The sequence below is a fragment of the Chinchilla lanigera genome, unplaced genomic scaffold, assembly GCF_000276665.1.
Source record: "Chinchilla lanigera isolate Chin_1 unplaced genomic scaffold, ChiLan1.0 scaffold00025, whole genome shotgun sequence".
In the NCBI taxonomy this organism is placed as follows: Eukaryota; Metazoa; Chordata; class Mammalia; order Rodentia; family Chinchillidae; genus Chinchilla; species Chinchilla lanigera.
Window position 1 is genome coordinate 19916887 of NW_004955426.1, and position 25784 is coordinate 19942670.

General features: G+C 42.0%; 1 protein-coding gene across 4 annotated transcripts in view; it reads left to right on the top strand.

Annotated features, from left to right (window-relative positions):
* The window catches only part of Rai14 (retinoic acid induced 14), a 148907-nt gene that overhangs the window by 85076 nt on the left and 38047 nt on the right, over positions 1-25784 (top strand). For all 4 annotated transcript variants that reach the window (XM_013514963.1, XM_005386174.2, XM_005386173.2 and 1 more), the window contains exon 3: positions 8378-8508. In XM_013514963.1, coding sequence (XP_013370417.1) covers positions 8378-8508 — 131 coding nt within the window. The remainder of the gene's footprint in view (positions 1-8377; positions 8509-25784) is intronic.

Genomic DNA, 25784 nt, shown 5'->3' on the forward strand with positions numbered 1-25784 from the left:
TCATTTGTCAAACTTCTTACCCACCACTGACCCTGATTACTTTGCCTCCTGCTTCCTGGGGAAAACATAAAAACCATAAAACACACACTCTGACCTCCTCTCTCCCATCTGTATCTCTGTCCCTCCTTCCTTTGTTCTTCTGTCCAATATGACCCTGCATTACAAAGATCAGTCACCTTCCTGTGTGCTCAAGTCCGCCACCTCCCAGCCCCTCATCAGTTATCCAGATGCACTTCTCATATTCTTTGTCTCCCTCCATTGATTTGTTTGCATGCCTCAGTCTGTAAACATCCTTAAACCTTCTTCATCCTAAAGTGTTCTTTCTTAATGTTCCTCTCCCTCAAACTTCTTTAGCTTCCTCCTCTCGCAGAAAAATAACTACACTGTGAATAGAGTGAGGTTGTTGAGTTCCTTAATCTCTGTGTACCTTGGTTTTCTCATCTGGAAAACGGGCTAATAATAATACCTACCTGGTATCATTACTGTTAAGGTTAAGTTGCAATGTATCACAATAGTTTCAGACATGTTAAGTAGTAATAGTTTTAATAGTATCCTCTCTGAGTGTTCATGGGACTTAGTTCACAGTACTTGCCTATTCTGTTTCTGTCCTCAAAGCCTGTGGAGATCTGGAGAGCTGAGACTATTTCAAGCCCATCACTTTGTCCCTAGAACTCCACATGCTACCTATTTTCCTCTCCCTCCTCCACCTCCTCCTCCTCCTCCTCCTCCTGCTTCTCTTCCTCTTTCTCTTCCTCCTCCTCCTCCTCTTTCTCCTCCACCTCCTCCTCCTCCTCCTCCTCCTGCTTCTCTTCCTCTTTCTTTCTCTCCCTCTCTCTCATTTAAATGAGTGTTTGAAACCTATTGGGTTAACTGAAGTAATTTTTCCTTCAAGACTGTGTTTTTACCTGATGTGATGTATTTTATTTTCATTTTTACAGCAATATGCAAAGTCAGAGGGAGGAAGTCGGTGGGACTGGAGATTTCAGTGTATTTGTACTTTGAGGCAAAGGAGTGGTGGAGGAAGGGTTAATCCATAAAGTCTCCCAGGGTGAAAGGAAGAAAGATGAAGCTGTTCAGTGAGCAGCTCTGAACTGAGTTCTTCCCATGTGGCAGGCAATTTAGGGCAGGTTCCCTAGCGTTTGGTGGCAAATGGGACAGATGCTGGCCGGCTGGTGGCCCTGGCCTGGGGCTACAGCCCACTGGGAGTCCACAGGCCTGACGGTGCTTTAGAAAGACTAATTACAGCTGTGGCAAGTGTTGTGGGAGCAACACATGGAAGAGCCTACCAAGGAGAACAACCCTTGTCCTGGGAGGGGAGGAGCTGATGATAAGAGCAGAGGGAAAGTGGCTAGGAGAGGGACTCACTTGACCCTGGATGGAGGAGTTTGGAATGTTAGTAGGTCTGTGACACAGCATTCGGCATTTATGTGGAGCAGACCTAAGTAACCAGTAACTTAGCTCATTAAAGGGAGGGTGACAGTTTTCAGGGAGAAGAGCAGACATGGTATAATCTCTGTGAACAATCTTCACTAAAAGTTTCCTCTCCCTTGTCTTGTGTCAGTTCTCCACTTCCTTCACTTTAGGGGACTTTACCTCTAGCACTGTTTTCTTTTGTTTGCGTATTTTTGACATTGCTGTGTTTTACCTTCACAACTGCATAGAAAATATGGTGAATTTTACTTTGGGCACATAAAAGACGATAAGTAAATTTTTGTTGAATGAATGAATGAATGAGTGATAGGGATTGAGTCTCACATAACTGTGTAACACCTATAGACTCTTCTTTATTACTTTGCACATAGCTAATAGATATCAATAAGTACTAGCTGGAATAATCAGCAGGAGAAACTACTATCTGGCCATAAAACTTGTCTGTTTCTGGTCCTCCTCTGTTTAAAAATTTTGAGAAAAAATGTGCTGTTTTCTGACGGTATGAATCTGAAACCTTACTAGTGCAAACACTCCTTATTTTGTCTTTTACTTTAGCCTTGTTAATTATACTGGCAAAACACTGTGCTCTCCATAAGTAAATAGAAGGGGGAAAATACAGCTTTTCCAAAGATAATCTCTTGAATGGACTTTTCCCAATGGCTGCTCCAACATACCCACAGAGCAGGAGCTATTCCAATTTGGGATGGTTTGGGCTTCAGCATCTTTCCAAAAGAAAATCAGAGAAACTTTTCTCTTCCCAGCTCACTCTGTGCCACTGGGTTATTTTGATTGGGCAGGTATATTCCAAAACTGAAGCCTGCTTACCAGCCAGATGTCTATGACTACTGGGTTTCCACTGGTTTTTTAGCTCTCCGCGATTAAATCAAAATAAAAGAAGATGATGCCATGTCTGGCCAAGGGCAGATGTTACCAGTTGCCAAAGCCCCAGCATTCATCGCACAGTTGACATAGTGTTTGCTCCCTTAGATGAAGGAAGGCAAAACTCTTAAGTAACTGGGTGTCATTTGGAAATGATTTGATGAGTAGGAAACTTACCAGCCAGTCATTGAAAATTTCATTGGTGATATATTAGCAGGAATGTTTGGAGCCCACATTGAGGGTCGAATCTGCCTTTCCCACATGCTGCCCTTCATAGCTGACACATTACACATGTCTCTGGAGCGTAATATATGGCTTCCTGAACTTGCACATGTGGTCTCATGTGCTCTGTTGAAACAGCATCTGTTTAAACAGTCTCCTGGAAAAGTGAACTGTGTTCAATAGTTTCATGGCTATGAAAGTTTCTCCAGAGACACTTAAAATGTGATTTCTAAAGAGCATAGTAGAAAATTTGTACTAAGGTGTTATCTGTCTTGTTTTGGGGGTGTGTAATATTACTCGACCAGCTATGTATATCCTATCTGATTCTTGTGGATAATTTGCAAGCAGGATTTCCATTTCCCAAATAAGGAGCTAGAGACTTACGGAGTCCCATGGCTCGATCAAAGCTACCTGAATGGGAAGTGATATAACTAGAATTTCAACTCAAAAACTCCTTCGATTCTGAAATCAGTCCCTTCTTTTCCACACTAAACATTCTTAACTTGGATTGGCGAAGAGTAGAAGTTTAAGCTGGAGAACTCGCTGAATTTTATGCAAGCTTTGTGCATGTGTGCATGATTCTGAGGAAATTCCGTAGCTGTATTAAATTCTCCTGGCAGGTTTATGAGGCTGCCAAAAGATTAAGGATGAAGTCTTGGTACCAAGATGCCTTCATTATAGAAGGCAGCAAGTGAGATTGTGACCATCAGAGGCATTCAACCTAATGCTGGCTTGACAGAAGCTGAACCGTTTTTACTGTGTGGTGCGGGTGTGCAGCTTAATGTAAAGTACTTGCCTAGAGTGACAAAGGCCCAGGGTTTTAGCTGTAGCACTGGGGAAGGGGATTCTTTCTACTGTGTGTGTGTGCTGCTTCTTTCAACAATATTGTTTTTAATATCTACCCGTGTTGTTACACTTACTTGTAATTTGTTCATTTTCATTGCTCTTGGCATACTATCATTTGACTATCTTATAGTCTGTTCAAGCTTCTTCTGTCATTGGATGTTTGTGTTTATAATTTTTGCCTCTTAGAAACAATGCTATTAACATTCTTTTTTTTTTTTTTTTTTTTTTTTGGTTTTTCTCCGGTACCGGGAACCGAACTCACAACCTTGCGCTTGCCAGGCAGGTGCTTTGCCGCTGAGCTAAATCCCCAGCCCCGCTATTAACATTCTTATACATGTCTTACACATGGGTTGCCCATACAACTCCCAGGAAAGCCTAATATTTACCAGACATTTGTGGAAGAAATACTTAGTTTTGTAAGGAAAAGGTGGAGGATTCTTCCTTTCTTCCATCACTTTCCTAAGAAGGCTTTGTGGAAAAGAAAACCCTTTCAAGGCAATTTTCTGATAGCCTTAGGATAGGTTACCAAGCTGTCCATAAGAATCAATGAGAGCATTTGTTAAGCCTGATAGTTCCAGGGTCTGCCCCAGATTGTTGGGTTAGAACTTTCAGGACAGGGCAGGAGTCAACAGAATTAACCAGCACCCAGGAGGTTCTCACGACTGGGAAACATTGCTTTCCCGCTCATTGAATGTATGAGTGAAACTTGGCTCCTTAGTCATGAAGAAATTTGAAGTATACACATGATTAAAATCTTGGAAAGTTGGCCTTTGTGGAAAAGTTAAAGGAGTGATATTTACTTAGCCTACAAAATTTGTAAAAATTTCACTAAACTTTGAGTTAATAATTATTTGCAAAAGAATGAACAAGCTTTGTAAATGAAAGTACTTGTTAATTTAAAAGAGATTTAGGTTGATGAAGAGGGAAAAACTTCCTGGTAAAATCAGTAGCAAATGCATTTTCTAGACACAGTGGGGAGGAGGGGATAAAGATTACTGTCAGTACCTTCAGGGAGTGGAAGACAGGAGACGAAAAAGAGCATCAGGAGCTCCTGAACAAAAGCCAGTCTGCAATATTTCATCAAGTCTAGACTGTGGGCTTCAGTGGAGCTGAGTAGGTGGGCCCTCAGGGGCACCAGAGAAGCAGACATACAGATCATCAGGAAAGGCCTGGAATCCTTGAGCAGAAATTAGCTGTGTGTAGGTGGTGGAATGACAGCGTTCTAAAGGAGTGACTTCTGAAGGTTTTTATTGTGATTCTCCAGTAAGAAATGTGTTTATATCAAGGCCAAGTATACATATGTGTATAATAGATGAACTTTTCATAAAATACTTAACCTTACTAAGTGTATTATGTCTGATGTTTTATATTTTTTTTTGTTTTCTAATATGTGTTAGATTAATGCATTAATAGGTTGAAAAGGTGACCAGTGTAGATAGTCTGTCCTTTGGGGAAGCACAATTAGAGGAAAGGATTTTCTTTTTTTTTTCTTTTTCTTTTTTTTTCCAGTACCAGGAATCGAACTCACGACCTTGTGCTTGCCAGGCAGGTGCTGTGCTGCTGAGCTAAATCCCCAGCCCCAGAGAGGATTTTCATGGGCATTGGTGGGGGCTGATGATAGTCTTTAGAAGCCTTCTTTGATTCTGGGCTATGATCAAATGTATTTGGAATGTTACAACAAAATTGCAAATTTTTCATCTAACCCTACCTTTGACCAGTAGATCAACCAAGATGATTGAGGTTTTTTTTTTCAATGCTTGATTTCAATTTAGTACGTCTCAGCAGAGGGATGGGTGTGGGGAACAGGAGTTTGCTTCTGGATTTTCAAGAGCAGTGACTTTCAGTGCGCTTCTTAAAATACCATGGAGATTTTGGTGTGGAATAGGGAGAAGGTGTAGGAAATATCTCCATGGGCAAGTTTAGGAGAGAAAATTGATGCACCTGGGTAGCCAGGCTTCTGGCAGAACTGTGCTATGGCCAGTTGTGCGTATCAGAGCCAAATGCATGTGTAACTGGTGCTGTAGTCCAGGGTTACAGACTGTGGGCAGCATAGCTTCACTCGCTGCTAGTGCTGGCCAGAAGTCTAGGAAGTGGCCTTTCACCTTGGAAGACTCGTTATTCAGAATCCAGATTCCTGAATCAGAACTCTAATTGGGACATTTCTTGGCTTCCACTCTGAGTGTACTTGTGAGAGTTTTAACGAGAGTTTTAATTTCTGTCTTTTTCAGTTTTGAACTTTTTTCAGTTTTGAACTAATAGTTTTGAACTATTCCTTTCTCTGTTCAAACTCTGAAAAAGGCCTCCACTGTATGGAGCACCCATCCTTTCCTCCCTTGCTGCTCACCGTGAGCCCTCTCTTCAGCACTTACACGTTGAGAGCTGTTGCGTATTATTCGTTCAGTGTGTGCTTATGAGAAACCATGGTCTTTTTACCTGGTCTGCTGCAAGAGAAAAGTAGCTTCCACCCTTCTTGCAGGGCAGACTCTAGATAAAAAAGGATTTCAGACCTTAAAGAATGTGCTATTGATCTTTCTTTCTGAGGAGCAAGGGAGAGGAACACTTCCTGCCACGTCCTGTAGAGATTAAACTCCCTAAAGACCCACATGGAACTGATTTGAGAGAACCCCTGCAATCAGATTTTTTTGTCTGTTTAAGAGAGTGCCTTAGCAGCACTGAAGAGGAAAATCCTTTCATGTGTTCTCCGTTGCTTAAGTGTTTTCAGTCTTGTCTCTGCTAAGATTTAATAGCCTTTTGATCTTCTCAATCCTCGATCCAGTTTTATAATTTGGTCTGTTTAGATTAGGGAAGGATTTTAAAAGACAATACTTCTTGCCTTGTAGGGTCATATAGGAGGCAATCAAAAATGTCTCCGAAGACTGCCAAATGTACCCTCAGGAGCAGGATCACTGACTGAGAGTCAGTGGCTTTGTAGGTACAATATTAGACAGTGGTTTGTATCTAGAACGTCCCCCAGAGGTCTCGTGCTCAGAGGTGGGGCATTTGGTAGGTGATAGGATCGTGCAGCCCATAGTTGACTTGCTGATAGGAGGTGGGGCCTGGCTAGAGGCGAGTCCCTGGGAGGGTGACCTGGAAGGGAATGCCTCACTCCCTGGTTCTTCCGTTCACTTTCTGCTTCCTGGCCACCAGGACATGAGCGGCTTTCCTCCACGGCAGGCCCTTCCACCGTGCCATATCTGTGCGTAAATCTTCCCACCGTAGACTGAAACCGTGAGCCCAAATAAACCTCTCCTTTAAGTGGTGAGTGTTGGGTATTTCGTCCCAGCAACAGGAAAAGTGGGTAAGATGCACAGATAGTAAGATTCTAGAATAATCTCTAATAAAGCTCAGTTTGAGGAATTGTATAGAGAAGAAGATTGAGCTTTGGAAGAATCACACTGGGTATCCAGTCCAAAGCCTTGGAAAACCGAGGCACAGAGAGGTTATGGGTGACTCACAGTCACACAGTAGATAGTATCAACCTAGAGTTCTGAACTTCAAATTCATGAAGCCTGGAGGACAAACTACTGATTTTCCTTCCAGCGTACTTCCTCTTCCTGTGTTCTTACACTCAGTAATGTCCGTGGAGGAGGAGGGAGTACTGAGTAATGGAGATGTCCCCATCCTGAGACTCAGAGATGCCCATTTTGGACACTTCTACTTTACTCTTCCATGACCCAAGGCTATCTCTGAAGCTCTGCAACTGGGCTGGGGTGAGAGAGTGACTAGGGCATCTGTGGATCCACCTTCGCTGTGTGAGAGGATGGAGTCCCCAGTGGGACAACTAGTTCCATCAGTACAGCATTTAGGAACACACTTCTTGGGTTGGAGGAGTGAAATCCCTATTTTGTAGTTTTTCAGTCTTGAATATCCCTGTCTGCTTCCTCGTAGTGAACTGTAGCACTCCCTTGATCCACAGTAAATTCTTTCGTTTGAAATGCCTGGAAGAAAAGAGGGAGCCCTGGAGACCTGCATGTTGAAGGCTTTGGAGAGGGAAGGGGTGTCTCTCCCAGGAGAACGGTCTCCAGAGGTGCAAGGGCCAGAAAGGAGGCATAGTTCAGGGGCTGCTGCAGGGCGGACAGAAACATAGCATAGCCCTGTAGAGTCCCTGAGTGGTTTGATGTATCCAGCGTCTTTTCTTCCTCTTTCCCCTTGTTAGTCCTTTATGCTTCATGTACCTCCCGGATCCTCAATCCCTGACTCTATTTCATCTTCTGCTCCACAGCCTTCATTGGCTCACTGTTGTCTTTTCATATTTGAAACGTCTTAGTCTTGTGCTCAAGGCTCCTTCTTATGTAGAGATCATTTATTTCTCTTCTAGTCTAGGAGTGAACACTGGTTTTTGTGTTTATGAAAGCTTTACTGTTACTGTGGTTTGCAGAATTCTATGGGAGTTGGGATTGATGGTGGTTAAGGTTTTGTTCAAAGCTGTTTGATGTTTAAACAGTTTTTGTCTCTGGTGAGACTTTGTTGAATCTGCAGCTTGGACAACTCCTTAAAATCAGCATACAGCTCAAAAATGAGAGCCCTGCAAGCAAGCCAGAAAAGTGCCTGTAAAAGCAGATGAAAAGTTATATGTGTTTAAACTCCTGGGTAATCTTGAACCGTTGGTCAGTTCAGTTCTGTAACACAGTGCACTTGGGTGAGCTGTAGACCAGGTCAAAGCTCAGTGTTCCCAGGCATCAGCTGTCAAGTTTAGCAAGAAACTAGCTAATGTGTAAACTGGCCTCGAGGTCTTTCTAAATTTCTTCATCTTCCTGAGAGTAGTTAAAAGGAGTAATTTTATCTCAGAGTTTGGTGACAACTGACATTTCAATGCATTGTTGATGTTTTCTTTTAGGAAACCAACTTTCTTGGGTATCCCCATGTGAAGGGGAAGGTGTACTTTAAAGGTGTCCGTTTGGGGCATGTTTTGATTTAAGCTGGAAGGACTGAGCTCTTGCCAGTCAGCATGGCCTGGCCAGTGCTGTTCACCCATCTGCCTATCCCCTCTGCCCCACAGACCAATGAATGGAACAAGAATGATGACCGCCTGCTGCAGGCCGTGGAGAATGGCGACGTGGAGAAGGTGGCCTCGCTGCTGGGCAAGAAGGGGGCCAGCGCCACCAAGCACGACAGTGAGGGCAAGACCGCGTAAGCTGCCACCTCCACTTTCTTTGTCTTCTTGTTCTGGGTTCTTAGTGTTCTCTGGACCCCGTAGTATCCATTGGGAAGATCTTGGAGTGCTTTATGGGGTCTTTGTGAAATTACTGCTGCGTGTCCTCCCACTCCCGTGTTTTAAACGTGTGTCAGGATGTTTTAATTTGGATCCTGTCCCTTCCAGTTCCAAATCCACATTGAGCTTTTACCTGAGTGGCTCTGTTTGTTCTCAGATACAACCAAAGATTTCACCAGAGAACAACTAGCGCCAACATTATGGCCAATTTGATAGGTGGGAAATGAATTCTATCCCAGGTAAGAAACAGGATAAAAGAGAAAAACAAGTTTTTTCATTACCCTCAAGCCTTACTACTATATTATAATGTACTTAACCACCTTCTTTAACATAGGTAGATAATTACATGAGTACTGTAATATGCTTTTGCTTCATGGTTTGTCATACATAATACTCTTACTTACCATAATTAAAAGTATATATTTGAGTATGTGTGTTTATGTGTATTTAGGTGTTCACATACATCCTTACCCTGGAAATAACCCCTGGCCCTTGGACTTGTACAGACGGGTCCATGGCCTTTAGGAACTTGCTGTACAGCAGGTGAGCGAGTGGTGTGGAAATGAAACCTCATCTGTATTTACAGCTGCTCTCTGTCTCTCATTACTGCCCGAGTTCCGCCTCCTGTTAGATCCGCGGCAGCATTAGATGCTCATGGTAAAGCCTCCCCTGTTAGTGGGAGGAATCTGGGTTTTAGGCTTGTTTGAATCCTCCTGAATCCATGTCTCCCTGCCTAGTCTGTAGAAAACTTGTCTTGCATGAAATTGGCCCCTGGTATGAAAAATGTTGGAGACTTCTGTTGTAGATCAGTGACTTTGGAGCCAGGTAGACTGGTCATGTGGACCTTGTCGCTTAGGAGTTGTATGATCCTTGAACCTTACTTCCTTTACTGGAAAACAGGGATGATGTTGTTCAATTGTTAGGATAGTTGTGTGTATCAAACAAGGTTGTGATATAGGTTGGCTGGCCCTAGCAACAGGCCATGAGACTAGAATTTGGGTTCCAATAGTTTCTGTTGCCAGAGGTCCTAGAAGGTATGGGGAAGACAAAAGCCTATAAGTAGGGTTTGTATTGACTGCTTCCTACCGTGGGTAGTTGGGATGACTTCCTGATGAGGACTTTGGGGACTCTGTTTAGACTTAGAGCAGGAGATGATGAACTGGGGTCTCCTGTGTGTGGTTTAAGCATTGTCCATTGGCTACTCCCAGTCTACAAAGACAGAACTGAGTGGTTACAACAGAGACTACATGGCTCACACAGCCCAGAACATTTGCTGCCTTGCTCTTTACATAGAAATTGTGCTTCGCCTAAGTTGAAAGCATGCTTCAGAGTCATCCTACCCACAGGGTAAAGCAAGTGAGGCCCTGGAATGGCTTCGCCTCAGAGGTTGAGTGCTGCTCTTAGGGACCTCAGTACTCATGGCCACAGAAGGTCTAAGAGGATTTGCAGCACATGCCATTTTATTTACTATACTGAAAGAGCTGGCATGGTTCCCAGCTTACAGGAGGAAGTTCATAAATCCAGTTCCCTTCTCTTCTCATCCTAAGTTAGTGGTTCTCGCTCGTGGGAGCAAGCACGGAAGAACTACATAAGGTTCTTAAGAAATATTGATGCCATAGTGATGCCTGGGTCATCATGATGTTTGGAGTCACTTGTTCTAGGGAAAGGCACACTAATCAATATTCTCTGGTTGTAAGACTTTTGGTGGTAGACACTTAGCTTTTGATCTACTTTGTGTTCCGCTGTATAACCTTCTTGCTACCTAATTCCTCCCAGTCCAGGTTTGCAGGTATCTGTACATGACAACCTTTTATAGTCACCTCAAGGAAAGAGAAGAATAATAAGTGTTTACAGTCGTTTTGTAGAAGATAGTACTCACCACAAAGAAGATAGAAAATTTAGATTAGCCGCTTAGCCACATTTGTGACCACTTTAACAAATTTGTACCTTTTTATTCAGATTTATTTTTTCTTTCCCCTGTACCCTCATTTTTTCTAGCATCAGATTCATTTCTCTGTCTTAGAAGACTTTATGAAATTCATTATCATATATACAGATTAATATCCAGACTAATAGGCCAGAGAAACTATGAAACATGTAAGACAGTTATACTAAGTCCAGGTGCATTTTTAGATACATTGTCCATGCAGGATTATATTTTTCTTTTCTTATTAAATATCTTTTATAAGTTTTTCATATAAGAGAAACCATGCAATATTTAAGCTTGTGTGACTGAGCACTTGTTAGGTGTAGAATAGATGGTTAGACTACGACTTTCTCTTGTTTATTGTGGTAAAATGCACATAAAATTGATCATTTTTATGATTTTCTAAGCGTTTAACTCAGTGGCAGTGAGTACATTCACAGTGTGGTACAAGCATCATTACTGTGTAGTTCCAGAGCTCTGTTATCACCCCCAAAAGGAAACATAGTACCCAGCAGGCAGTTCCCCTTAGCCCGGCATCCACTAATCTGCTTTCTCTCTCTGGATTTGTCTATTCTGAATATTTCGTATAAATGGAATCATAAAATATTGGCCTTTGTCTCTGGCTTCATTCTCTTAGTGTGCTTTTGAAGGACCATCCACGGTGTAGCATGTGCCAGGGTTTGTTCTGTTCTTTGGATGGTAGAAACCTGTGTGGCCGTCACATAGGAATCACCACCTCCATTTTTCAGATGTTCCATTGAAGGTCCACGGAACACAGCGCTCCATGAGCTCGCTCTAGAAACGGCTCTCACACTTCTGTGTGTATGCATGCGAGTCAGCTCTTTTTCCCGTCAGTGACACATATGTGGAAAGTTAGGAGGCCTCATGAAGAAGGAAGAAAGGAGGAAATTATTTTTCCAGTGTAAGATTTTTCCATAAGTAGTCATCTGTCAACACTTAATTTTTCTGCTTGAGATATTCCTTTTGAGGATTAAAGTTATTAACTAATAACTGTAAGAATTGAATTTGTAAAGGTACCCCAGAATTCAATCATTTCTGGCTTTATATTTTGATTCAAACATAATGATTTGGATATTCCAGATGAGGTGGGGCTGTGGGGCTGGAAACCATTTTCCTTCTCCCTTCAGGATCAGAAAACAAGGCAAAATTGAGGGTTCTGTTGTAAATGAACCCGGAGCGGTACTGCTCCCTGGACCAAAGCCTTCTCACCTCTGGAAGCCTGTGCTTGGGCTCTGAGGTTTAGCCTGAGTGGCACGTCCATGCCTGAGAGCACACTTGGCCGTTTTGCAGTAGGGACTTTCCTGTTGTTCCTGTCTTCCCCAGGTGCCTCGGGCTTGGTAGCACGTGGAGGGTCATGTCCCAGAAGCAGCTCTAAAGCTCTGAGGGATCAGGGCTGGCCTTCAGTCCTTTCTGCTAGAACTCCTGGCTGGACCAGCCCCATGAGCATGTACAGGTAGCATTTGTTTATGAACACATAAGAGATGTTTTCCATTTCCTGCTAAAGGAAATTCGGTCCTTCACAGGGCTTGCCCTCAATTTCTGCTTACTCCTTGAAAGAGCTGACCCTTCATTTTATATAGTTCCATATCAAAATCAGCCTGGAGGCCTATTTTCTGTAGAGGTCCTGCGCTAACCCATTTTGTAATTTGGCGTGGGCACCCACAATTTTCTGTCAGTGCCAAGTCCTGATTTTGGCTTTCAGGGTTGTTGCTGTGGGCCTGCCCTGGTGTAAACATTTTCTCCCTTATGTCTTTTAAAAGTGGGCTGCCTGTTTCCGCTTCCGGTCAGGTAAGATTGGCCACATATTTGCTCCGGGTGTATGTTCAGTTGTATTCTATGGTATTGAAAGAACGGGAACAGCAGAAAGTTCTTCCCTTAAGAAATGCCTTTGTTTCCCAGATTCACATCTATAAATAAACAAACAGAGTGGTTATTGACGACAAGGGTCATACAGTACAAAGTCATTCTTTTGGTATTTATGGAAGTGACTTTTCAGTGTGGCCCTTATGGAGAAATCACTCCCTTCTGCTGATGGGTAGATTACCTAGGGGTAAAGTAACTGGGGATTCAGGGGGAAAAGAACTACTGTGATGAATGTCACAACCTGTACCCCAGCTTTCCTAGCAGTTTAGAGAAACTTTCAGTCTACTACCTATAGAACCAGAATACCCAGAAAGTCCCAAGAAAGAGGCAAAAAGACAGCCATCTCTCAGATGTTCTCCAGAAGCCTCCATAGCCCACGCTCAACAACCACATGCATAGTTTGGTAATTCCTTAGGCTTTTCATTTCCTTCCTGGAATATTTTCTTTCAGAGAAAAGATAAGAAACCATGTCACAAGTGTTTTTTCCCCTAACAGTGATGAAAGAGTGATTTTTAAAAAAATAGGAATCAAATGGCTGGAATTTGTTTAGGAAAAAGTAAAAGGAGGGTGGTGTCCTGGTCAGAAGAGAACAGAATAGAGTAGGGCAGAGTTATAGCTCCAGGCTGTGTTTATGGAGGGAACTTGGCTTGCTTTTACCCCATCTGGTCTCTTTCCATGAGGGATGTGAGGAGGTGGGAGGATGTCAGAGCCCCGAAACCTCTTACGTAGAAGAGTCTAATTGTTTCAAGATGGTTTCCCCTACACTTGGATGTGCCTTTAATTAAAGTTATGTGTTTGTGTTAGGAACAACCAGACTAAATAAAATCAGTGCTTGGGACTGTAGTATTTGAACAAATACCCACCGGGGCACATGTGTACGGGCCTTAAAAGTGTGTGTGTGTATGTGCATGTGTCTATATATATATATACACACATACATGTGTGCATTCTTGCAGCTCACATATCAGAAACCTGATCTTTTTGGCTTTGAAGGCAAGGACTTGTAAAAGTATTTTTAGATGATTCTGTGGAACTTTTAAATGCTGTATGCAGTTCGGGAGGTACTCCTTGAACTCTGCAACTCAATATAAAAGAAGGCTTCTGGGTCTGGTGGTCTGCACGTTCTGCCCTCTTGATTTCTCGGAATAGAGATGTAGTAGAAACTCAGTATCAGCTTTGCAGTCTTAGAAATTTGTCGTAGCACCTAATCAGCTTCCCCTAGGTCTTCTAAAAAATTGGCTGCCAAGTTAATTTGTGTGAAACCATTACATAGTGTAATTGTAGCGCCGTCCCCCTTGCAAAATCAACCTGTCTTTCCTGAAGACCCTCTAATATTTGGCAGAATGATAAATTTTATGGTATAATTGCTATATCTGCTCTGCTTTGGGTCACCTAAGTTTTTGACGGTAACATAACCCTTGTTCATACCTTGCAAATACTGTACACCCAAGTGTTGTGCTTCATGAGTCTATTGGTTGGTAGGTACTTCTGTCTAAACGGTTCCAAACTATAATATAAGCAGATACAAGGAAGGAGAAAATGTGGTCCTTACCACAAGATGCATAGCGTTCAGCTGGAAAGGCAAGACCAATGAAAATGTTGAATAATTCAAGGTTAACTTATGAATACTGCCCATTAGGAGTCCAGGTAAGACACTCAAGCAGCTAAGAAATGCTCCTACCTGAGGTGTGATGTGAGGGGCCTTGAAGAATGAAGAAGTGGGTAGGATTTGGGCGGGCTCAGGGCAAGAAGGAAGTGTACATGCAGAGAACAGCAAGAATAGAGGCCAACCTAGATTGAAAAGAAAGACAGTGATAGTATGGCATGGTCCCTTACCTTCTCTGAGAGTTTATCTTAGCCAAGTGCAGGGCTCCATTTAAAACTGCATCATTGATTCTTAACTTGACTTTTACTAGAATCAGCTTGGGCAGTTTGGGAAAAGGCTGCAATCCACCCGCAGAGATTCTGGGTTGGACTGGTGAGGAGTGCAGTCTGGGCCGGGGGCTCGTTTAACACAGAGGAGGTGAGTTGAAGCTCAGCCCACGCACGCTGACAAGCACTGAGTGGCAGCCTGCCCAGTGGGAGCCCTGCTGCCCGCTCCGGGCTCCCTATGTTGCGATAGGTTACAGGTGGCCTGAGGACAGTTTGTAGCACCTAGAAGAACTGTTTTCTAGCATGCACCCGCACACACACATATACATACATGCGCCTGTCTATATAATGTTTCTAGACAAAATAAGATTTAATGGAAAGGTAGATTTTTGTCTTAAAATAAATTATGTTAAGGTAACGTAATTCCTGAGGTTTTAAAAAGGAAACTGGGTTTTATGTGAAAGCCGAACATATGTTGTTGCAAAATTGTACTGTGGAAGGAAGCATATAGCCACAGTAGGGTGACAATTGGTGAGAATGGATAAGGAAATTAGGAATCACATTGATGATAATATTCATAGGCTCACAGGGTTTTTATTTTAACGTTGCTTTCAAAGTTGGATTAAGTCCACTGAGAACGAAGGATTTGCAACACTTAAATGGGTAATTGTTGCTCGGGGTTGAAGCTGTCTGGCTTGCTCCCCGCCCTCGCCATCTGGTGGTGCCTGCCACCGACTGGACCTGCCCCAAACGCAGAGGTCAAGAGAGCCTGGGAAATGTGGTTCACTGTGATAGAGAGGAGCGAGCGGAGCAGGAAAGGCTCAGAGCACACAGGCAGGGACCTGCCCTCGCTGGCTCACATGCGAGGGCATGCCAGAGCAGGCAGTTCTCATGCTGAGCAGCAACCAGGAGGTTCAGGGGTCAAGTCCAGTAGGGTCACTAGCGTGCACCAAGCCCTCCTGTTTTCTCACCTTAGCTCCTGTCTCCCAGATTGCCACCACCACCCGTACCACTGAGTGTTGTGTATCGACCAAGACCCTGTTTTACCACCTCCTTCATGAATTCTTTGCTTACTTCTAAAGTGGCTGATCCACTTCCGCAATCTCTCTGAGCCACCAGGAATGGATGAGTCTTAGTTACCTGAGTGCTTATCTTATCCTTCCCTTCTTCCTTTGCTCCCTCCGTCCTTGCCCCTTCTTCCCTTTATTAAGGATTGAACTCAGGACCTCATGCACACTAAGCAAGTGCTATACCATTGAGCTACACCCTCCAACACCCCCACCAACCTTTCATAATAAGAAAGGAATTGTTTCTTAGGATACTGGGCTTTTTGCAATACTGGTTTTCACGTGTGTCACCAATTCAGTGAACAGTTCATCTGTTCACTCCTTTTAAAGGTTTCGTCAGTTGTTCTCACGTATGTGTTTCTCATCTAATTCTCTCAGCCACCCTGAGGTAAATTCATGAAGAGGGAAGTGTGGCTCAGAAAGGTTCAGGAATTAATATAAATCACCTGTTCTAAGTTCTAGGTGCTGGAGTGTGGGGGTGTGTCCCTGAATGCAGCGTATAAGTCATTTGTCCTCATGGAAATTTCAAAATGCCCAAGTGTATTTCCAGACCATTTTTATAAAAGTAAACAGTCCTTAAGAAAGAAAAACTAATGTTCAAGTTAAACATAGGCATGCTTAGCCATTATATATGTGGTCTTTCATCTCTTCTCTCTACCTACCATCCTGTCCCCATAAAAGCCTAAGTATCACTGCTAGTACTATTAATTCGCTTATTCTAGGCACTGAAAGGATAATAATTCTATATTTATAGCCTTCATTTTTTATGCCAGTCATAATATATTATACCTGTTTAACAGGGAAAGGCAACATAAATTTCCATTTTTCAAGCTGTGCTGTTGGTTCCCATTGAAAGCAGTGCTAAGAGTTGGAGCTGTAGCTGCTTTGGAAAATTTTGGAAGTCAGTGGGCAGTGGCACTGTCTGCTGCAGGGTTCCAGTCTAGGCCAGTGGAGCTAATACCCACTGGCAGAGTGGAGTTAATTTTGGGAGCTTATCACTAAAATCCATTAGATAGGATTGCTTTCCTATCAGATTATAATCTGAAATGGGAATCCAGACATTTTAATCTAATAGATACGATTGCCTTAGTGAAACATTTGGTATGGGCCCACTCTCATTTCAGATCAGTAGAATTTAGATGTTTTAACAAATATATGCCATAAAACAAGGGGTAGGATGGGTTGGAATCGTTGACTTGAGGTGGAAAAGGCTTCAGTGATCATACAGACCTGACAAATGAGTAAACTGAGGCCAGTGAATGTGAATGACTTTCCTGGAAGATGGTAATATTGTAAGAATTCCCTGTTTTCAGCTTTTCAGCCTTCAGGATCTCCTTTGTCTGCTTCCTGGTAGTTGTCCATGGTGAATCTATTACGAGAGGCCTGGAGGATGGTAGGGCTTAAACCCAATCCAGGGACTACTGAGTTTTATTTCATGGTCCTTTCTGCTGTGTCAGTGACTCTAAAAATGGAGTGTGCATCAGAATCACGTGGGGGTTGCTGGGCTCCGGCCCTGGATTCTGAGTAGGAGCCCGAGAACTTGTATTACTAGCAGTTTCTCAGGTAACGCTGATACTGCAGGTTCAAGACTGTGTTAGGGAATCCACTGCACAACTCATCCGGGAAGCAAAATTGAGCTCAGCCTGAAGGACAGGTCCTCCCTCAGGAACATATGTTATAACCTGAGAACAATGTACAGGTATGCCATTGGCGTGCCTTGACTTTAAGGAACTTAAAAACTTTATAATAAAAGGGCAAATTCATGTCTCTGTGATGAGGAAGATGAAAAAAAGAAAGTCACTCTCAGCATCATGGGCCACATAGTCTAATGGGGCAGACTGGCAGTAAGCGGGTGGCTCTTTAACATAACGATCACATATGCTCATGGCAATGGAGGAGGGCGGGAGCTGCTTTGCATGTGCCTGGGAAGAAGGGCTCTCTGGGCAGATTTCTGAATGGAGTGGGCAGCTGAGCCAGGCACCTTTCTCAAGGCATAGCTCTGCTGGTGGAGGGAGGAGCAAGGAAAGGCCCTGAGGGTAGGAGGGTTTTTGACGGTATCACGGAATTGTTAGTGAGAAGGGAGGGTGAAAGAAGGTGAAGTTGAAAAGGGAGTTAGGATTCAGAGCCATGTAGACTGTGGCAGAGACTTTGATTAGATTCTAATCATAAATACTAAATATTCCTCTTTTTTATTTCTTTAAATATGGCTTACTATGATTTTTTTTTCTCTCCAGGAAGACACCTTCTAAAATAAGTACAATAGAAGAGAAGCGACTTCAGGTGGTTGGGATGTGAGGCTGCTGTGGTAGGACTGAGACTCCAGAGCTCACAAGGGGCTGGGAGAAAGCTGTGTTGTGTCACGGGTTATTTGTGGATCTCTTGTTGACCGTAGGGACACCTTTCCTGGGAAGAAGGGAGATTTGCATGTGTTAGGGAGAAACTACTCTCAGAATTAGAGGGGTCAGTTCAAGTCCTGACTTTTTCCCTATTCCTTCAGTATCTCTGTGAAGTGACCCTGTTGGACTCGTTACCCTTTCGAGAACCATCTCACACTCTGAGATTCTAGGGTGTGGCTGGCGCCGGCAGGGTTTGGTGAACGGTCCTCTCTTTCTGTGTGCTGTTAGTTGTCTCTTGGACTTGGCATTGCAGAGACAGTGAGAGATTTTGAAGACCTGACCATAGTCCAGCCCTGTGGATACCAGCAGCCCAGGTGGTGAAGGAGGCAAGGAGTTTGGTTTGAGAGAAATTTTCTGTCAATGAATATGCCTGAAAAATCAGTCTTCTACAAAGTATTCTTGAGAATTTGTATTTCTTTCCGACATATGCTTTAGCTAGTGCAGTAATCAGAAGAACTGTGTTATCACACTGGAAAATAGAAAGAACTTTCCAGACCATAATTCATAGACTTTGGAATAGCAGCAGTCAAGTACCCTTTTGGTGAAGAGCTTTGGGAAATATCCCAGCTTTACCCCAAGGCATTTATTTCGGGAAGATTTGCACAACTCAACGAGGAGTGTTGCGGCAGGAAGTGAAGCCTGCATTGCGGGCTGACTGCTTCAGTTCTGGGGTTGTGTTCCCATTCATCCGAGAGCCCTGGCAACCTTACTTTGCCCCAGTGAGAAGCCAATGTTTGCTTTTTTGCCAAATACTTTTAAACTTCGCTTTTAAAAGAGCGGCACAACCAGTAAGTTATAATCCAGAGGATTTCGTGGTTTGCAGAGCAAGGAAATAGTACCATTTCTCCATACGTTGGTAAAGGGCCAGCTCCCAAGGCTCTCTGCTGTGTGTTTGTTCTGGGATTTTGCCTCAGTTTCCTTCACCGTAAAACAGGCGCCTGATAGTTTATCTAACCCCTATAAGTCTGCTCTGAGGGTATGACTCCTACTATGTGGTGTTTGAGTAGAGTAGTTGCTGTTTGTTTTGAAGTTTTTGTTACTTAATTTTTCTTAGCTGTGGTTTAGAAGTGAGAAACTGAAGTCGAGTTACCTCCGTGACCATCGTGCAGCAAGGAAGCAGCCGGGAGTGTGGTACCCAGGCCTGCAAGCAGCCTCTCGACCTGCCACCCCCTGCTCCTCTGCTGCTGTGCGCTCAGAATGCCACTCCACTGCTGTTTGAGGTGGGGGACATCAGTGAGCTGACTTTTCCTTACGGGGAACGGGAGTCAGAGGGACAGCGAGAGTGTGCAAGATAGTAACAAAACTTCTGAAACACTGAAACCCTGGGGTTTTTCCAGGTGACCAAAACAATTACATTGCAAATATCAGTAAGCATCACAGAATCAAAGTAGGTTTGTGTAAATCTTCCAGCTCCTTATTTGTGCATTTTAATTAGAGTCGTGACTGAAGTGCCCCAGCTGAGTCTTTGAAGCAAAGCTGAACATCCCCTATTGTAATGAAACATGACCCAGAGGGGGTTCCTTGTTTGTGGAACATATCTATGAAATTGTTTTTAAGGCTACAGGGATTATGTTCAAAGAATGTTGAAACACTGAGTGCCTTGGCAGAAATGATGGTGTGGGGATTTTAAATTGTCCTACGTTTAGAGCAGTGCTAGTCACACTTCACTGTACACACAGAGTCAGTTAGGGATCTTGTACATGCAGCTTCTGCTTCAGTAGATCTGGGGGGAGTCCCGAGAACCTGCATTTTAACAAGCTCCTGGGCTGCAGGACCACTCTTAGAGCAGCCCAGACTTATACCATTGAAATGCCGTGGCTTCAGCTCCTTCAGAATTAGGAGAGCCGCTGTGGGTGTCCCTAAGCAATGACCAGTGTCTTTTTTTACTGGGCCTGGGTAGAGAAGTGGATAAAGGGTTTTTATAGCCCTCTGACTCCACCAAATTCTTGATATGTCTAAGTGAAATAAAGCAAGGAAACAAAATCCCAAATAAAGTATATTGTTATGGTTCATACATTATATATTGTTATCTTCAAAGTAGTTACTCAGAGTACAAGACATAGGCATGAAAAATTGTCCAAATAGTATTAGCACAAACCTTTCTTTTCAATGAAAAGAAATTAGTATTATAACTATCTAGCTGTATGATAGTAGCATAACTATCTTACCTATCTTGTATACTCTCTTATTACCTTGTTTTGAAATTTTGTTATATTTTCCCTTTAAAGTAAAATTTTAAAAAATAAAATAAATTTTTGAAAAAGTGTATTGTTATATAGACCTTGAATGACATTTCTTGTCATTAAAAGGAAAGGCCATATTTTTAAGTTAGAAGTAAATGTTTATATGCAGAGACATAGCCAAAGGATGCCCCTAATTTGTTTTGCATTCACTGTTTTATATTTCTTTAAGGGGAACTCTCAGCTAATAATTAGTTGAACTAACTACTTCAAAGGACTTGTTGAAAAGGACTTCATTGTTTTGCCTCTGGATATTTTAGGTGGCAATTAAAATTCTCATCTCTTAAATAAAATTTGCCAGATAATAAGAAGTCTTGACTATGATGTAGAAAAATTCTATCAACATTGTGGATAGAATGTTGTAATAAACAACATTGTCGATAAAATGGTACAGTAGCTTCAGGAAACAGCTTAGCAGCTCCTCAGAAAGTTACACACAGTATGTGACTCAGCAGTTACACTTCTAATTGTGTATGTACTAGAATTGAAACCATATGACCACACAAATGCTTGCATGTATGCGTTAGCAATAATAATAGCACAAAGTAGAAACAATCCAGATGTACACTAAATGATGAGTAGATAAACAAAACGTGGTATACTCCTAAGAATATTATTAAGGAAGGAATGATGCACTAGTACTTGCTACAATGTGAATGAACCTTGAAAATATGCTAAAGGAAAGAAACCAGGCACAGGAAACTTAAAGTTCAATGATCCCATCTTTAGGACTTGTTCAGAATAGGCTAATACAGTTAGTCTCTAATCATAGAGACAGAAAGTAGATTAGTGATTTCCAAGGGAACAGAGAAACATGGAGTGAGTGGTAGTGGATACAAGAATTTTTTCAGGACAATGAAAATATGCTAGAGTTATTTGAGGTTAATTGTATAACTCTGTGAATATGCTAAAGACAACCAAAGTGTACATTTCAAAAGTGGTGAATTTTATGATGTGTGAATTATATCTCAGTAAAAAGACGCAAATATTCTCTTTTTTTTGCAATCTTTCCTTAATTTGTTTTAATCAAATTATATTTCAGCATTATCCATTGCTTTTAATGGTTTATTACAAAGTTTCACAACCTGAGCGTTACTGATACTTTGGACTGGATCGATAATTCTTTACTGTGTGAAGCTGTCCCATGCATTTTGTAGGAAGTCTAGCCATGTCTCTGGTCTCTACTCATTAGATGTAGAATGTAGAATCCCTTTGCTGTCCTCATGCTCTGGTCAATAATAAAAAAGTTTCCAGATGTTGTCAAGTGTTCCTCCTCTGTGTGTGTGTGTGTGTGTGTGTGTGTGTGTATAACTACACCAAATTGCCTTCAGTTGAAATCTTTGGTTTAACTTTAGTGGTCTAGTAAAAGCTGAGCTCCATAAAAACCGGACTTTATTTACCACTGTTTCTCAGGGCTCAGAAAAATGTTTGATATATAAATCCATTGATAACGTAGTAAATATGTGACTGCATATATTTCTCTTTGGTAGCAGCAGAAGCATCACAACTGCCCCATACTTGAGTTGGTTCCAATATCCAGTTAACATTGTCAAGAATACTGTCTACTTAAGGGGAGGTATATTTAGGTTTTAACCAACCTGCTGCTTTGTTCCACACTTGTTGTAGTCAGGGATTACAAGGGAGAAGATTTAATACAGGACACATAATTTATAGGATTATTTTATAATATTCACCCAAAGAATCAAATACAAAAGGATGCAGGAGATTTCTACACACACTAAAGACCCAAAAAATCCAGCTGAGGGCCAGGATGCAATGGCAGTGTTCTACACAAGTCCAGCTGAAGACCCAGAGCCATGGCAGTGTCCTCCATGAGTCCAGCTGGAGGCCTAAAGCCCATGATAATGTCTCATGCAAGTCTGTATCAAGAATCTGAACTGGGAAGGCCCAAAGGTCAGTGGTGGAAGCTAGAAAGTCTGTACCAGTGGGGTGAAGGATCTGTGCCAGCAGGCTGAGGGATCTGCACTGGAGCCAGGAAGAGCTTCCCCCAAAAGAAACGCAGCCATCCTCAGTGATAGCGAGAATCCGAGCTCTGGTGGTGAGAACAGCTGAGTTCATATCAGGAAGCCAGCCACAACATCCAACTTTCTTATCTCAACCTTCAAACTCTCTTTAGAAGTAGATTCTTATAGCCAGTTATCCAGTGCATAGCCACTGGATGATACCAACCATATCTAGTACGTAGCCATTGGATGACACCAACCGTACTCTTAATTAGGTGCTAGTCTGAGCCACAGTCCGTCCCGGAACATGTAGTAACCCCACAGATGGCTGGCTCCAGGTCATTAGCCCCCTGGACTGTCTGTCACCTCTAAGGATGCCAACATTTATCAATCACTGCCTAAGAAAGAAATCTACTTGCTGTTATCTCTACAAATCCAAGTCCTGTCACTGACAAGTTGTATTTTTCCACCCAATGAAAATCAACTTTCCATTTGACTGTGTTACTAAAAGTTGGCTGTGATTCTGGTTCACATTCAGAGGCTTAATTTTAATGACTTGCTGCTGACAACCTCTGCTCTGGGGATTATCACTTCCATGAAAGGTGCCAGAATGTAAGCAGCTCAAGTGTGAGCCTTAGACAAGGCCCGTCTTGCTTTTTTTTTTTTTTTTTTTTTTGTAATCTGTGACTGTTTACAGCTACAACTTTGTCCCAGTTTCCATTCATTGGAAATGCATCTAGCTTTTATCTCACCCCAGCCCTTTCGTTTTTAAACAGTGGCAATTCTGATTTAATTTGTGCTAACTTGTCCTTCTTGAATGTTGAGAATGTTGAGATAATTGCCATTGTTAAGCACCATGTCACAGACTCTGCTTTGTCTTGTGTAAGCAAGGCTAAATCGTTGGTGGCATGGCCTGTGTGTGTGTGTGTGTGTTTACTACATGTCTCAAATTTTTCTAAGTGGTTTCACACACAATTCCCTTATTCCTCACAGCCCATTTTCCAGATGTGCAAATGGAGAAACATAGAACTCTTACCTAAGATTATATTAATAAGTGGCAAAACACACGTTCAAATCTAGTTAGTCTAAATCCTCTAACATTGTGTGTGTCACCTGTCTAATGTCACACTTCTTGTCATACTTTCTTGTCTGACTGCATATTTTTGTTCTCTTCTAGGCTTTAATAAAGCTATCATATGGGAATCTTTCTTTAATTTTTCAATCCAAGGAGTTGATATAATAAAGACCACATCTCCAGGGCTGGGGATTTAGCTCAGCGGCAAAAGTGCTTGCCTGGCAAGCGCAAGGTCGTGAGTTCGGTTCCTGGTACCGGAGAAAAACCAAAAAAAAAAAAAAAAAAAAAAAGACCACATCTCCTGATGTTAAAACCTTAAGATGACTGGGTTCCCCAAACAGAGACACAAAACAAAAAGCAGCAATATAATTTTCACACCTCACCTTTCTGTACAGTGGTATTCACCTTGTTCCTTTTTGTTGGCAGTTGGTTACCTGAGTGTAAGATGTTTAGCCTGAATATGTAAGGGCTATTGTAGTATAATGGAAATAGGTTGTAGGGGGGTTGCTGACAAAGTTACTTTATTCACTGATTTGTGCCTTAATTTTCTTCATTTGTATACCTTTCACAAAAGGAAGACGAAGCTATCCCAGAACACTGACCATTTTCTCTTACGTGGCAACTGATTTAGCAAACTTTCAAGTTATACACACTATGTTTTATGTTAAGAAGTGATTTTCTGACAGGTTCTATGGCAATTACATACTATTTCAAGGAGTTAATCAGATTAGTCAGTAGATATCAGTGTCTCTGTGATGGTGCATGTCTGTAATCCCAGTATTCCAGAGACTGAGGCAAGAGGATCACTGCAAGTTTACCGCCAGACTGGGCTACACAGTGAGTTTAAGGCCAGCTTGACACAGCAAGACTCTGTCTCCCCCCCAAAGAAGTTATTATGTCTTGATAGTTATTCATTCTCATTTTATATTTTCTTTTTGTAAATCTAGTCTGTACATTTTTGATTCATAGACCAGATGAGTATACATGTAATGTGTGTATGTATAGTATATATTTATGTATAGTAAGTAGGGAAGTTTAGTGAATGCTTCTTTAACCCTTGAGCATAAGTATAAGGGTAAAAATATCTTTCCCTTACCATCAGGAATAAAATATGAACAAGCATAAGATATGCTCAGAGAACTTGTAATATGTACCTAGTTTTAGACTACAGGGCAGCCTATATTTTAATACAAAATATATCAAGGATCTGATGAAGGTAGGCACATCAAAGTGTGTGTCAAGTAGACCAAATGAAACCTCAGCACAGTGAGAGGGTTGAGGAGATGAGATTTTAATTTTCTGAGAGTCTTGAGTATGTTTTACAAATGACTGGGACTGTTGGACCAGTAAGATATGTGTGGGTTGTGTTACTTGTTTGCTTTTTAATTTTGTTTTTGTTGTAGTTGCTTGTGCATCACATGTGTGCATGTGCTCATATGCATTGCAGATATAGCTCTTAAAACCCAGTCCACAGTAGAAAATCTGAGATTTATCATTTATTTATTGTACTACCTGGGGCATTCTAGACTGTGTACTGATTCTTATTTAATGAGTTGCTTGTCTTATCTTCAGAGAGGTATAAACTTGAACCCTTTAAATTGGTCTCTACTTTGGCTTAAAACTGTATTGGAAAACTTTTCAGAAATCACAGTATTCCATGTAATTTTCTGGCATTTTTTTTCCATATAAAGTGCTTCACTCAAATGCTCAAATATCTTAATAACCCTATTATATGTGGCAGCGGCAGTAAGAATATTTATAAAGCTTGAATTTGCCCTTGCAAATACCTAATCAAATAATATCTATTGGAGTATAATGGTCCACCCTGTGGTCACACACAAAATACCTCCCCCTGGTGTGGTGAAGGGCTTTCAGGGGAGTAAGTAGCACCTTTAAAGATGTAATAGTTGAGAACTTAAGAAAGGAACTGTTTACAAATGTGTTGCTAGTTTAAAAGGAACCGGGAAGGTTGAGAAGGAAACCCTGGGTTAGCAATAGTGGGAATCCATTTCCGCCCTCTTCCTGAAAGAACAAGAAGGGAGAGTAGCTGCTAAGACCAAGAGGCAGCCACAGCAGTAGTTTGTGGAGCACCAGAGCTGTGCCTTCATAGCTGTGGTTTTCATAGAGGAAGACAGAGCCTGGTAATGTGTGGTATGGAGGGGAAGGTGTGAAAGGGGCCATGCCTGGAACTCTTGCCTCAGATCTTTCTCTCTTATAAGCACCTCCTGTTGGTGCCGGAAGCCAAAGTACATGGCAGCCCATCAGATTCAATCCAGGGGCAAGGACAGAGGGCAGATCTGGAGGGGCAAAGTAAAGGCACAGCGTTGGCGACTCGCCCGCTAAGAACAGACTCACGTTGTGCTTTTTGGCTTTGCTCCCATATCACAACAAACACCTGGAAATTAGAGTTCTTGGAGAAACACCTTGAAATAATGAGATGTTTAATTCTATCACATGAACTAAGAAAGACTTTACTAGAGAAAAATATAATGATTATTATTATACGGGTACAGTGTAGAATTATAGGCATGCATATCTGTCCCTGTAATAGGCTTTTTCTAATTTATATTTGTACTTTGTTAAGAGCAGTAATTGCTGATACTTTTGGCAACATGCAAGAGAAAGTTATTTTCTTAAAAGAAAAAACAATAAAAGAGGATATATGCATTGTATAGGAGAATAGTTGGAGAGCCCCCAGAATAGAGGAAAATGTTCCTGATCTAAATTCTAATGGGCGAGGCAGAGCAAAACAAATAGACTTTATTAAAT